This window comes from Motacilla alba, chromosome 2 (genome assembly GCF_015832195.1).
Source record: "Motacilla alba alba isolate MOTALB_02 chromosome 2, Motacilla_alba_V1.0_pri, whole genome shotgun sequence".
Taxonomy (NCBI): Eukaryota; Metazoa; Chordata; class Aves; order Passeriformes; family Motacillidae; genus Motacilla; species Motacilla alba.
This window is the reverse complement of record NC_052017.1, coordinates 37026868-37042468: the sequence shown is the minus strand read 5'-3', so window position 1 is coordinate 37042468 and position 15601 is coordinate 37026868. Positions and strand designations below refer to the sequence as shown.

Genomic DNA, 15601 nt, shown 5'->3' with positions numbered 1-15601 from the left:
CTTAAAATGCAAAAAAAATCAACTACCTGCTTAAAATGGGGAGCAATCCTTTGCAATCTGCAGTGCAGCTCACTTATTCTTTCCTTGTTCCATTTGATTAATGAAAGCAATGTATTTTCTCTTCTTCTGCTGGTGATTAATACTTCTCCATGCTTCTTTGTTTTTGGTGGCAGATTGCTGGGGAGAGATTCCACTGAAAATTGTTTTTGATATCAAGTTTTAAATAAGCTTTGCCAACCTACTTCATTTGTGAAAAATACTTCTCAGTTTCCAGCAGTGTATAGCCTTGACTGTGCCTTCTCTGTCTCTGTCAAAGAGAAGGGGGGTTTAGGAGAGCCTCTTTCAAAGCTCACTTCCATCACTACAGTTGACAGTGCAAAGTTAAAGAGAACAGCTTGTCTGCTGCTTCCTTCCCCATGTCTGCATGGTGGGTGTGTGGGGCAGCAGGAGCAGCAGTCAGAAACTAAATCATAGTTACTTACTGACCTTGGTAAGAGCAATATCTTCTCCCAGGTATATGGTGTGACTTCAAGCTCTAATGAGTTTTTGGGTAGTAAGGTAATACTTTGAAGCCATTGCTGTTAGTGACACAGAGAAAAGTTGCTCCCTGAATTCTCCCTGGGCAAATAGTGTCTCCAGTACTGACTGGGTATAACTCATGCCACCTGGACCTTGGCACTGATGCAGGCCCTATTTTTAAACATTTTGGACTTCTGTCTGTGCTAGTGATTCACATGGTGCCGAGGATGTTCCTGGACACAGGAATGCAATCATCCCTTCCCACTGCTGTAGCTGTCTCTGGATGACTTCTGGATGAAGCTGAATCACCCAGATATCCCTGGGCAGTCTGGCATTCAGTACAAGCCAAGGAGCAACAGGCAGTTCATGCGCAGCTGACCTGCTTTGGAGGAACAGAGAGGATGATAACACAGATGGGGACTGCTGTGCACGTGTTGGCCTCCAGAAAGAGACATTCAAGGCAAATTCATTTTACTGTAGGATGTTATGCAAAGCCTTTTTCCTTGCTGGGTTTTTAGCTTTTTCAGTTTTTCCAGTTCTTTGTTTTTTGCTGGTAATAAACTCAACTGATGCTCAATTTCTACTCATGTACTAAGATTAGCTGCAAGTATATGTTTTATTATATTTACTTTTACTTAAAAGTTGGGACATGAATATGGAGGTGCATGCAGATGTAAAACTGGTGGTAGTTTGTCAGCATAGTCTCAAGCATGCAAAAATCCTCTTTGCATTTGTGTGTGAGCTCCACCTCTTAAGCAAATACTTTGTTCCAATTTCAAATCAAATTTTCACTACAGAGTACCCATTAATTAAACTGTGAGAGTAATTTCAGCCAGCAGCTCCTTGCATGGGGACCCTTTCACTCATAGCTGGTGAAAGGTGATCTTCTTCTGCCTGGCTGAGGAAAAATCTATACAATCATAAGGACAGCTCAGTGTCCAAACTCAGTCATCACCAAGTGTCCCTTAAATGACCTGAAAAATTAATGGTTTCTCCTCATCATTTCCTTACCTTCCAGTCATATTTTTCCCAATTACATTTGCCTAAGAACCCAAAACTCAGACATGGTGTGACATTTCCCTATCTAACTCCTTTGCTTTCCACAGGCCTTTTACCTCCAGCTGTTGCTCTTGCTGCCAGCTCAATTAACCTCAACAGGAATGCAGTTGTCCCTCTGTGGTTCATCCTGTTCAAGATTAATGAACTGTGCTTTAAACCAAGAGAACTGCTAGTAAAAATTAGGTATAATTTCATTAGAAAATTTTGTACTCCTAATTAATGAAGGAGGTCGTCTGAGGACTTGACAGAATTGAGTTTAACTGGAGGAAAATATCCACAGATCAAATATATGAAGTTTTCTACTTCCTTTTCATCATCACTCTCTCTGTAGACTCCTTTTGTCACCAAACATCCTGTTTTCTGTCTCCCTGCCATCAAATCACTGCCAAGGCATCTTGATGGGAAGCATGGAATAGAGGCAGCAGTAAAATGAAGTTGTGTAGCCAGTTGTTTCTTCATCTTGTTTCTGAGTGATGAACACTGTCTATAATATGATTTATCTAGTGTTAACAAGTGTTAAAAAGCAGAAGCTGCTCAAAATACTGAGGTCATTGCTTCTCCACTTACAATCCAAAACAATTCCTGGTATTTGTCTTTCATGCTCATTCTGGGCAACTTTGTAATCCTTCAGTTTCTCAGTAATGTTTGTTTGGTACATTTCAGCAAAAGCTTGGGCAATACCTTAGACATGTTCAGACTAACTTTCTGGATATTAAAAATAATTTTGATAGACACCTAGACAAAGAAAAGTTAACAAGGAACTTGACCAAAGAAGTGCTGACAGGCCTGGGCAGTTATAAGGAAAGGGAAACAAAATAGGTAAACAGATGTTTAAAAAACAGACTTAAAAAAAAAAAAAAAAAACAAGTTCAAAAAAGACAGCTCATCAAAAAATTTCAAACATTGTTCCTGGTTTGTCATACTCTGCTTTGTTTATTACTTCAGAGCTCTTGACCCTTCCATTATGGCATAGTAATTAGTATCCATCCTGTAGAAAATCAGATGAACACCATAGTTTCTAGTATTTCATATTGTTCCATTGAAGATGACCATAAAATGATTGCACAGAATTGCACAGTTGTCAATCAGATATTTAGGTCTTTTATGCCAAAAAACCCTCTGATGTTTGCTACTTATGTCTCTAAATCATGTTGTAATAATCTTTTCTTTGACAAAATTTATATGGGTCCTTCTGAGTTCTAAAAATATACTTCTATCTCTCCAGGTAAACATATGCATTATATCTATAATAAATAGATTGAATCCAGGTTTTTAATGTAAAACTAAGTCTAATGACTGAATTTTTGATAGTATTATACCAAAAGAATTTTTTGTATAATATATTGTAGAGGGCCAGATATCCACCAACCGCAAAATATGCAAGTTTGTATTCTGCACATATAAAGGATAAGAAGTTGATACATTTGATTCAAAGCTCTTCATGGTGTTTTGTTTAAGTGCTGGAGCCAGTCAATGTGCTAGCACAAATTCTTATGGTACAGCATATGAGAACAGAAATCAGTTAAGCACAAAAACATCTCTCAGCCATCATTTTCTGGGAGATGGTACTTTGGTTTGGTGTACTCCACTATTCTACTTATAGATTCTAAAGAAATTAGGTCTTATCTCGAAATGTAATTACCACAGAAGTAGTGGAAAATGGAATTTTCAAAGCAGCCCAAGGAAACTGAGGACACTGTTCCTTGTAGTCAGGAAAACAATGTACTGAGTCCTAGTCCCAGCCTTGAACGTGCCAGTATCAAGGGTCTGTATGGGAGCATTGACACGGGTTTGTTATAAGCTGTAAAGCCAGCTGATGATGTTTCTGCAATACTAAGTGGTCTCTTATAGTGGAATATTTCATATCAAGTTCTGTTTGATTTGAGAAAGAACATGTTTTCTACCTTCTGCAGAGGCACAGTTGTTGCGGTTTTTTGGGTTGTTTTGTTGTTTATTTTTTTCCCTGAACAGTGTTATGGGCCAAATGCTCAATCCTTTTATGTCAAAGGCGAAGTTTGATTTAAATGAGACCAGAATGCATGGGTATGTGCTAAATCAGATATTTTTAAATGCATGCCACTTGAGATTGCGGAAGAAAAAACATGCTCATAAATATTTGTGATTTGTTTGAAGTCAGAGTATGTTTCTCCCTGTGGGTCTATTTATAGCTTCAGGATAAGAAATTCTTAGGCTTAGTGGCAGGAACTGATGAGTGAAACTTTCACATACACAGAAGAAAAACATGAGTTGTAATTTTCTGTTCCTTCAGACTAAAGAAAATTCATAAGTCTTGTAGCTGGGATATAAAATTAATCCTGCTTACTTAGGAGAGCCTTAATCACAATGCAGTTTTCCATTTGAACCATGGTATCTGTAGTACTCAAATAAGTTAGTTCTCATAGAATATTTTTTCATCTTTGTCTCTTGTTAAAACAGACCTTTGATTTTGCCAGTGACTAAGATTAGATTGTAATGTAATATTTTTATATTTTTAGTTTTTATTCTGTTGCTATATTAAGACCAGAAACACAAATGGATTCTTTTGAATCCTGAAGTGTTCCCTTTTTTTTTTTTTTTTTTTTGCTGCTGGAGTCCAGTTCCATACAATATCAGCAATCAACTTCTATACCAAAGCCAAGCAGTGACAGTTGCAATAATGAATATTTGCTGTGGGCCACTGGTATGAAAATAGCACAGTGCTGCAAGCCTGCGTCACCAGAAACAAATCTTCCATTTGACTGTGGCTGAATTTCCAGCTCAATTTTAGAACATTTATAATTGAAATAGCTCTTAAAGCACTGTCATAATATAGTGTTAAGAAATGCTGATTCAGTCTACAAGGCATGAACTCAAATGCCTTCCTACTTCTTTTTGGTGTTGTTTTTCCTCGTTTGTCTGGTTTTTAATACCTTGTACCTTTAATGCCCTACCTTGTATTTAGGGCACTGAACTCCGGACAGGCAGCAACACTGTAAAATATTCAAAGGGACCCATGCTGGTTAGGTTAGAAGTTCTTGTGAGAAAAGGAATTGAATTGCCTCTTTGTAAGTTTACTTGACAGCTTTTAGGATGTTTTATCCTTAATCTCTGCTGAAAATTCTAAAGTTTATATGAGAATGAGCAGCTTTGCATCTTTAAATGTGTCATGGCTTTTACATGGTGAACTTCAACGGCTTTCTATTTATGTTTTAATGTCATTAATGTATTTGCATTAGTAGAATATCAAGTGTATTCATATAGGGCACCTCCTAAAATGCAGAATAAATGCACTGAACTTTGATTTTTTTTTTTGCTGATGACCTTTACCATTTTTAACTTTTATATACTATGCTGCTTTCATTTCTGCATCTCAAAATACCCTCAAAATATTCAAAACAACTAACATAATTGCTTGTATTTTCTTTTAGCTTTTAAATAATTACATAGTGAAATATTAGATCAGCATAGATAGAGAAGGTCAGATACTTGAAGCAGAATAAAATCGGCTGTTATTTCAGTTTTATTGTTTTATTTCATTCATTGCCTCAGGTTTTCCTAAGGAAAGTACAGCCTATATTTTGCTTAGGGCTAAATACTGACCCTTACACTGCAAAGCTGGCAGTGGTGATTGATGTACATTTGTGATTTCCTGCAAGATTAGAGTGAGCACCAACTTTGCCATCAATCCTGAGAGAATGTCATTGTCCCTTTCCCCTGCCTGGGCTATCTGCCCCTTGCCTTCCATGTCACCAAGAGAGTACATTGGCCTACCACTGTACAGTAGTACCAGGATGCAGAAATTGATGTTTTAAAAGCAGTGTTAATGCTCATAAAGCAACAGAGTTTGGATTGGGATTGGGCTTTTGAGGAAAATAATTTCACTGCAGCAATTTTTGGCCTGAAGCAAAGCAAACATTCAATGGATTTTCTGGAATGGGATAGGAGTGACTAGTTAGCTCTACAGTTTTGTGGACAGATCTTCAAGGGCTTTATTTTTTTTCATCAGTTTCCCAACAAAATGCTTCATATTTAAAAACTTTTTTTTCTTTTAAAACCTTATTTTAAAAAAAATCATAAATAAGAAGAGACTATTCAGCAAGGTAACTTCATTCCTTCTGCACTGATATTTGACATCCCCAGTACCTTCAGGATATGACAACCTTCAGGCACTCTTTCAGGAAAAAGGAAACCAAACTGTGACATGACCTTGAGTGGGACTTTATTTTTTGCTGCGTGCTTTAATGCCTGTCAATACGTAGAATATTCACATGAAAAACTGCTTTCTTGGATTTATGAATGATAATTTTTAAAAACCCTCTGGGAGAGTATGTAGATACATGACAAAATAAACGATGTATAGAACTCAATAGAGCTTAAAGGCTCATATTCCCACTGACTGAAAGGGAATCATATTTGTGTAGATATTTGTTCTGCCAGCTTCAAGTCCCCCAATAGGAAATATTTCTGGATCTGTGTAGGTAGGTTATTCCCAGGCTTCATAAACTTTAATATTAGAAAGAATTTCCTCACATCTAATTGAAGCCTCTCTTGATGTAACCCACTAGTCCTTGTTTTACTAGGAGGGAAGAGGGAGAAGAGTATATTCTCTTAGTTTTAACTACCTTCTGCAGATATGAAAACACTGTCAGTGCTCGCCCTTTTTCTTCCATATTCACAGTTCATGTTTTGTAAACTTTAAATTTATTTTGACTCCCTCCATCACAAACCCTCTCTTGTTGCTTTGCATTTGTATTGCTTCTGAATTAAGAGCAAAGCAAGTAATTTTGGTTTGGTTTTTTTTTTTTTTTTTTTTTTCCTGACATTGCTGTCCTCAGGCTGGACACAGGGCCTTCAGAGCTGATCAGAGGAGGAAAAAATACTTTCTAAACATTTTGCTTTGCAATTTCAGTGTGGTGGGGACCTGTTTTGTAGCACAATGATAGAAGAGATCTGTGTTCATCATATCTGCTACTGAAAGATTTTTTTCTGAAAACCAAGCAAATAAACAAAGAAAACAATAAAAATGAAATATACAATAAAACTTCCCCAAATGCAGTACGGGGGTTGTTTTTCATCATTCTGTTTTAATAGATCAGATTAAACCTACTGAGTGTGGATTCCTGCAATTGTCTTTACTGAAAAGCGTCTAATTTTCTAAACTGTTTCTTCAGTGCATTAAAATTGTTTTGAATTGGGTTTCTCAGTGTGTTTGCCTTGCTTCCAATTTGATATTGCCTGCTAAGCTCTTAGAAATGTCCTCCATTAACAAAGTTTGGAACAGCACTGGTCTGCAACGCACTACTGTGGTGTCAATTAGTTGTGTCCCTTCTGCATTGGAGCGCATACTCAGCTCTCTAAGTGAAAGTATTGCTATTTTGTCTATTCTGATGGGAGGCAGTAAATAAAGCATAGTACAGGTAGAGCATCACTAACACCAAGTGATGCATGAAACCAAAGTGAGCCACGCTGGAAAGTACCCAAATCCAGGCATATTTCAGTAAAGTAACCAAGATTTTTTTTTTTAAAGCTACTACTCAGTAGGCTTTTAGATGATAAAATACGGCTCTGCAAAGGCAGAACAGCTCCTGTCCTTTGTCTCCTCGTGTTCCCTACCCACCATCTTCTTCACTGCCTTCACTGCTGCATTTTGCTGTCCTCCACTCTGCTAAGTACTTAACAACCACATGATACTGCCATATCCAAACATCATGTATCAATCATTCAAAATAAAATATCATTGTGTATTTTCTCTCTCTTTCATTTGATAACTATGGGAAAAACACAAGTTCTTAGCTGCAAAAAATAGGTTTCCAGATATAGGTCCAGATATAGGTATATATCTTTGCTTGTAGTCTTTCCAGCTGATAGGCAGAATGAAAATCTTATTGGTGTTTGTTTAGGTCTCAGATATGGAATGTTGTATATTTAGTTACTGTTATTAGTATGTATCATTATTATGTAATAATGGATAGCAATGTGTACTGTGTATTTATAATTACCTTAATTCTTTTAGTGTTGGTGTTGGCAAAAATCAAGTGAAGTATCAATTTCTTCTTTTTTTTTTACCAAATATAAAGGCCAATTTATTCATTACAGTTTTATTAGTACAAGATGTTAAAACTTTAGCTTGGCTACCCAATCAGCAAAAGTATTATGTGTTACTATGGCTGTTTATGCATCTGAAGTTGTGGGTATAAATTGAAACTGCCTGTTGTGCTGGTCATTTTCATGACCTCTTTTATTGCATTTTTCTTCTGTTGTACAGTACATTCTTAATAACCTTTTTGTTCAGTTTATGAGTTCTGTGTGAGCAGACTGCAGGAGACAATACATGGTTTTCTAATACATGGGAGTACTGTATTTTGTAACCACAGAAAATACAACGGAAAGGGTCAGGTTTAGTTCATTGCCATTAGTAAAACCATCATTAGAACAATCTGCCTCTCCGTATCATCACAGCATTGGGATGCTGTGCAAGAAAATACCAAAAGCCACACGTTTTTTTTCTGTTTGTTTTAATTTCTTTCTATCTCCTCTCTTTGCCCACAGACGCAAACACAGGGACACCAGCAATATCAACGACGACAACCGTGGAAATCCGTAAGAGCAGTGTGATGACAACTGAGATCACCTCTAAAGTGGAGAAAATCCCCACAACAGCCACGAGCAGCAGCACTTGCCCTTCCGTTGAGACTGAGGAAGAAAAAGCAAAAAGACTGCTGTACTGTTCACTATGCAAAGTCGCTGTCAACTCTGCCTCACAGCTGGAGGCGCACAACAGTGGTGAGATGGAGCAGTGCTTGCTTGCTTCCTTTTTTTTTTTTCCTTCTGTCTCAAGAGCGCTGCAATTATCTTCCCCTGAATAGATTAGATCTCTTGCAGCAGGGGACAAAGAGATGGCAGAAAACTGGCAATTACATGGAATTCATTAAGTATTAAAATATAAAAATGACAGGCAAAGAGGCTTTCAAAAAAGAGAAAGAAAGGAATTTATTGCAAGTTGCAGATTTTCTTACACTTTAGCCTTTGCAGCTTCAAAACCTTATTGAGCTAAATGATAGCTCTACTTCATTACCCTTGGTGTTCAGAGTTTGTATAGGTTTGCTTGTGCCAACTAGCCAACTGAGAATGAATGCCATCAGCTTTGTTTGAAATTTAACAAATTAAGGCTGAAAGAGTCAGTCAGTCAGAGTCAGAGTCAGTCAGAGTCATTAGTCAGTCAGAGTTCAATGATGGGAGTTAGAGTTCTTAGCTCCATATTGTCTGTTAATAAATAACTTGTTAAAATTATGTATATTTTCCCTTTGTTTTCATCAACTGCTAGCAGCTGCTGCATGAGGGTTGAATGGGTAATTCCCTACCTCCATCTTTCTTGGTTTTTGATCTTTTATCTTGTCCATTAGAGTTAGTCGGATCAGTAAGTTCCAGTAGTAGACAGCCACTATTCACAGTCACTAATTAAAGCATGTTATTGATTGCCTCAGTGGTGGGTGGGGTTAAAAGATCTAGGGATTTGATGTGGTGGCAGTGACCACCTATAGCCATCTTACAGAAAGTTCCTGATCTTGGATGTCAGGGGCTACCTCTTATCAAGGGTAAATAGAGTTCAGAGACAGAGAGAGAACCTCAGGTTTGAAATTTAGAGACAGTGATAAAATACCTAGAACAAAATGATCAAAGGTTTTATGATGCAATTTTAAAAGAAATAACTTTGGTATATCTATAGAACTCAAATCAAGATGGAAATTGTAACTTTTTGGCATTCATGAGAAACAAAATTCCATCATTTTTGAATGCTGTTAACTATATGCCAGATCTTCAGCTGGTGAAAGTTCAACTTCAAGCTGTATCCTTTTGAACTGTTTAACTTCATATAGACTCTAAATATTCTGATCAGGCTGAGAGCCAAAACACTATTCTGAATATTTAAACACAACCTTCCAAGTTTTTGCTGCCTGTGCTGATAAACTGTGTGTGTGTGCTCACACACATGCATTTTTTTTTACAAGTCTCTGTGGATGCATACAGCAATTAGCAGTGGGGTGGTGGTTGTGTATGCAGTAGTTAGTCCATTATCATCACAGACTACCTGTGTGGGAGTCAACAGTGTAAGAAACTGTTCAGTCTGAATAAAGGTGCAGCAACAGAACACCAGTGTTCTCTATGCAACCTTTATTTACAATTAAAAAAAGAAAAAGGCAACTGTATTTTTCTCTCATATATGTTTCTCACATGTTTTGGTTTCTGTCCAGGACATTAATGATCCATAGGTTGCCTCCAGGAACCTCTGCCCCTTTCTGGTTTGGAGAGTAATTAGTTAATTACAGATTTAATTGCAAGCTACCTAGACATACTGTTTATCAATCTGTTCAGGAGGACTACAAATCAAAGCCAACTACATCTTTAATAGCTAAATTACTTTTCTTTTGCAACTACAATTCAGGTCTTATTAGCAGCAGGAGTTAATGAGAAAAGTCACACACATTTAACTTCACGTCAGGGTATCTGATTGTGCTGCTACTTTCTGGTCTGGCTGCTTTGTTCTAGTGCATTACCTATAGGTATGTAATTTAGTAAATAAATATCAGGTGTGAAATACTGTTACATTAGTATGACTCTGGCACAGACCAAGACAGTCCTATTCCAAGGATGGCACATGGCACCAAGCTGAGGCTCATGTGATTTTATTTTAAGAAGAAAATAAAACAACAAATACAACCCAATTGCCAAAGTTGTTTCTCTTTTCCATTTCTATTGTCTCCAGGGACTAAGCACAAAACTATGCTGGAAGCTCGGAATGGAAGTGGAACCATAAAAGCCTTTCCCCGGGCAGGCGTAAAAGGCAAAGGACCTGTGAATAAAGGAAACACAGGCCTTCAGAACAAAACATTTCACTGTGAAATATGTGATGTACACGTTAACTCCGAGACACAACTGAAACAGGTATTTAGCCAGCTTGTAGAGTGAGAATCTTTGGCTGTTCTTTGTTTTCATGGTGGTAAAGTACCAACACAGTCAGCACGTGTCAACATAACAATTTGTGTCTGAATAGAACTCACAGTTTTGTCCATTGTACTTGGCTGCCGTGCTGTATGTTTTGCTTTGATTATGATTTTCCCTTGCATGGAATATGTCTTCTTAAAAGCTCTCAATTATACACCTTTGGTAAAGAGTTATAGAAAGTGTAACACGTTACAACTGTCTAGACTGCTAGAATTGTCCTGAGCTAATAAACTCTCTCATTTCATATACTGCATGATATTTGCCTTGACAAAGATGTGAAGGTGGATACAACCAGTATTTTCACAGAATACTAAGTAACCCACTTAGAAATGTGGGATGGAGAGGATTTCTAATGTTTTTATCAATGTTTCACTCTAACTGAGAAGCATGACCTCTAAATTGCAATTACGCTGTTATGTTCAGTCATTCTTCAGATGATCAAAGCTTTCTGAAAAACACTTAGTTTAATTCCAAATGCCTATTGGAATTAAAGACTTGTACAGGAACTTTACAAGAATGAAGATTAATTCAATAATGGACAATAGCAATACCCATTCTTCTGGTCTCAGAGGAAAAAGTCCAGTTCTATGTATTTTTATTGTGATAATTCTCTTGAAAATGAAAATCAAAGTACAAAAAAAGTATTCTGAAAAAGGTCCCTTACTTCTAATACTTCAAGATAGTCTGTGTAGAAAGATACTTTAAAAATCTCATAGAACTTATGAAGAAGATAATGGATTTCGTGCATTTTTTTCACTGTCTGTTAGTTTGATATGTAACCATCTCAGAAGGATCTCCAGGCAGCTTAGGGATTTAAACAATTGGCTGTCCTTATATTCTTCCCCAAATAGGGGATGTTTTACTATCTAATATTCCTTAAAAACTTTCTATCAGCAGTGGATTGAATTTGATAGGTGATTTATAGAGTTAGGGAGGAGTTTTTCAAAGGCTTTAACTTAACCCAAGTCCTGCTGAAGTTAGAAAAGGTGGGAAAACCTTGAACTGTAGTGGAAGTAGAGCTGAACTTAGGACTGATGAAAATTACAGTCCCAATATGTGATGCACAAAGGATCCTTCAAACTTCAAAAGAATCTGTTCCTTTTCATTATTGAATATGTCAAAGTAATGCTGCTGTAGAGCAAAAGCCTTTTGTATTGGAGCAGTAATCTTGTGTAAAGCAGAATCTGAAGTGATCTGTTGTGGAACTATCAACTATCACCCTTTGTTTTCCTTCTTCCACTTCCCTCCCCAATATATTTTAACAGCACATAAGCAGTAGAAGGCACAAAGACAGAGCTGCTGGGAAGCCACCCAAACCTAAATACAGCCCTTACAACAAACTCCAAAAGGGAACACATCCACTAGGGGTAAGCCAATCACTCTTTTTTATTTGACTTCTATTTTAATCCTGATGAGTAGGATTTTTAGAAAACATAAGTGGGAAAATGCTTAGAAGTAGAGTGATAATGTAAGCCATTGGAGTATCAAGTACAGGAAGGAGCCACTGGAAGCCCACAAGGGATTTTTTTAATATGCTTTAAGGCATGTTTACTACAGCCTGTGGACCCTTGCTTCTGTAGCTACTCTGAATAACCTCAGGAAAGAAGCCTGTTGCAAAGGTCACTAGAGAACAAGAGACAGAAAAACCTCCAGATGTCAAGCAGGACTTTTCCAGTTTTCACCAAGGACAATAGTGATGAAATAACTATATAAAACTATAAGATATAAACCATTCATTCTCTCCTTATTTAGAAAATTGTTGAGAGAGCAAGTGAAACAATTGAAAAAACCTGCCTCTTCTTTCATTTGACTGTTTCAGAATGGTTCTGGTCACATTTTCAACTGCCAAGATAAACTGTCTGAAACAATTCTTACTAGCTCCAAAAGCTGGGGGGTTTTTTTGGTTTTTTGTTTTGTTTTGTTTTGGTTTTTTTTAATAAAAAACCCTCTGGGATGGTGCCACTAGTTAAGAAGCAGCTTATATTGTGGGTGGCATAGTGAAACATCTGACTTTTTTCTTCTTCATCAGTTAAACTGCATGAATGAGTCCTGCATTTTGGCACAATAAGCCCCTGCAGCGCTATAGGCTGGGGACAGTATGGCTGGACAGTGCCCAGGCAGCCAGTAGTGTGCCCTGGTGGCCAAGAAGGCCAACAGCATCCTGGCCTGTGTCAGGAATAGTGTGGCCAGCAGGAGCAGGGAGGTCATCCTTCCCCTGTACTCGGCACTGGTGAGGCCACACCTAAAGTACTGTGTCCAGTTCTGGTCCCTCAGTTTGGGAAGGACGTTGAGATGCTTGAGTGCATCCAGAGGAGGGCAGTGAGGCTGGTGAGGGGCTTGGAACACAAGCCCTGTAAGGAACAGCTGAGGGAGTTGGGGTTGTTTAGCCTGGAATAAAGGAGACTCAGGGGTGACCTTATCTCTCTCTACAAACTCCTGAGAGGTGGCTGTAGTCAGCTGGGGGTTGGTCTCTTTCACCAGGCAGCAACTGACAGAACAAGGACAGTCTCAAGCTACGTCAAGGAAAATATAGGTTGGATATTAGGAAAAGGTTTTTCCCAGAAACAGTGATAAAGTACTGGAATGGCCTGCCCAGGGAGGTCCAACACATCCACCATCCCTAGATGTGTTTAAAAAAAAACTGGATAGCACTTGATGCCATGGTTGACTTGAGTGTTAGGGCATGGGTTGGACTCAATGATCTTGAAGATCTCTTCCAACCTAGTCATTCTGTGAATTCTGTGAATGTTATATCTGCTGCTTTGTATGGTTTTATAAATGGTTCTGGCAGAGGGAGGGTGTTGATTCATTGCCCTCATAGAGATTAGCCCCCTATGCCTTGACCATCTTCTCTGATGCAGGCCCAATATGGAGTTTTAGTTTTTTGTTTTGGTTTTTTTTTTTTTTTTTTTCTATGAAAACCCATTTCTCTTTACATTAAGTTAAAGCTCTTGGCAGCAGAAACTGTTTCCTTATTGAGGCAGCCCTCATGAGTGGCATATTCATGCAGGATTCAGTTGTAGAATAAAGCAGTGCACCATTCTGGTAGATCCACTAATAGGGAAATAGCCCCATAGGGTTTCTCAGTAATCCACAAGAAAAATCAAGGTCTTCAATACAGACTATACTGGAAGGAATAGAAAACATGTAATGGGGTAAGTAGGATATGGAATCAGGAAAGCCTTTCTGACAGAAATGTTATTCCTTTAGGAAATTATTTTTCAGGAGATGAAAACAACTATTACATTGTTGTTGTGGTTGTGCACAGCTCTCTACCAATTTCTATAATGGTGATTTCTGAGAACTCCAGCCAAGGTTCAAGACAAATAACAGCAGTGTGTCCTTTTCCTTCTCCCTCAATCCCAATTGCTCACAATATACAGGTCAGGCTAGAGGGCATCAAAAAGGCAAAAGGGATGTAAGGGGAGAAAAAAACCTAGCAATAAATAAACAGACATATGTAGTAGAATTGTGGATTCAATAAGAAAGGAGAGACCAGTTCTCCACTTAGTCCTTTTGGTTTTGAATATAAAAACTGCAGGAATTTTTGTGACTTGAAGTGCAGAATAGCACAGCAACAAGCCAACGAGTTTCACCTTTAATTTAATGTTCTTTCTTTACTTTTCCTTTATTCTTTCTCCCTAGCTGAAACCAGGATGCTTCCCATTAATATTTCAAGTTATTTGTCCCCTAGTTTACTTCATTGGAAATGAAACAAGTAATGGTTACTTTACTCCTAATGTTGACCTGTGAATATATTAGAGGTTAGAAATGAACATGCAAGGTACTGCATATGTTACGTATTACTGATTTTGCAGCTACCTTGAAATCAGAATCACATTGATAAGTTAACTGAAAAGCTATCAAACTAGAAATAATCTAGTAATTTAGTTAGAAGTACCTGATTCCTCCAAGAATGGCAAGAAAGCCTTAGTCTTTTAATAGAAACAGCCACATGAGATTTTTGTTCTTCATTACATAAAATGTATGGACATCACCAAATTTGTCTACAGAAATTTAAAAAGATCATGCTATATTTTCATGGCTTTTCTAGACCAAAAACCTGCTTTTACCATGTTTTCAATATCATTTGTACTTCTCTGTCTGTTCTAGATTTACATGCTTCAGAGATAGAAAATTTATAAATTCCCACAGTGATATTTCAGGGTTTAAGAAATCTTGTAGTGTTGGGACTTGCTTGGTATTTCTTCAAGCCGCAACTGTCCAGCATATATAAAATACTGCACTGGAGGAAAAAAGGTTATCGAGCATTTGTTAGTCCAAACTTTCTGCAATAAAATAGTTGTTACAAAAAGCATCCTTTCCTGGGAACTCTAAACCAAAGAGTACTTTGTACTCAGGGTTACTTTTTTTTCCTCATGGTTGTTTTGGGGTTGGTTTTTTTGTTGTTGTTTTGGTTGTTTGTTTGGGTTTTTTTCCTTTTTTTTTGTTTGGGTGGGTGTTTTTGGTTTTGTTTTGTATTTTTGTTTCTTTGTTAGTTTTTGGTTTGGGGATTTTTCTGTTCTAAATAAGGCCGTAAAAGGTTTTTATTAAAGAATGTAAGAAGGGAGGAAAAAGTCATATATTCAGCAAAGGAAGAAGACAGCTTGGATCAGTGAGCATAACACTGATCAGGGAAGAGATCAGATCACTGCTTTTATTAGGCATTAAAAGGAGTTTTGTATCTAGCATCTATTATAGCCTTTGTTAAGAGAATTAAAGAATTTGGTTTGATCTGAGTATTTCTCCCAGAGCTTTAAAGGGCCTGGAAACCAGCAGTTTTGCCGATAGATATTGGGAAAAATAAAAATCCTCTATCCATCTGGCCAGTAAAGAACCAACAAATCTTTTCGAATATGGTGATAGTGTAATGATGAAACTCAATTGTGGTTCATGCTAGAGTACTCCTGCCTTAATTTCTGATGATTCACTCACTAGGGTTCTGTTGACTTGAAAATCTCAGAGTGATATTGTTCAGGTTAATTACTTGAAAATCCCTTTCAAGTCAAGAATGAGAAATTGTGTTTCCTTGTAAGTAAAA

At 37.5% G+C, this 15601-nt stretch overlaps 1 protein-coding gene across 6 annotated transcripts in view; it reads left to right on the top strand.

Annotated features, from left to right (window-relative positions):
• Nucleotides 1-15601, top strand: part of ZNF385D (zinc finger protein 385D) — a 415154-nt gene that overhangs the window by 394974 nt on the left and 4579 nt on the right. For all 6 annotated transcript variants that reach the window (XM_038127127.1, XM_038127126.1, XM_038127121.1 and 3 more), the window contains 3 exons: nt 8107-8340; nt 10322-10500; nt 11826-11927. In XM_038127127.1, the coding sequence (XP_037983055.1) occupies nt 8107-8340; nt 10322-10500; nt 11826-11927 (515 nt within the window). The remainder of the gene's footprint in view (nt 1-8106; nt 8341-10321; nt 10501-11825; nt 11928-15601) is intronic.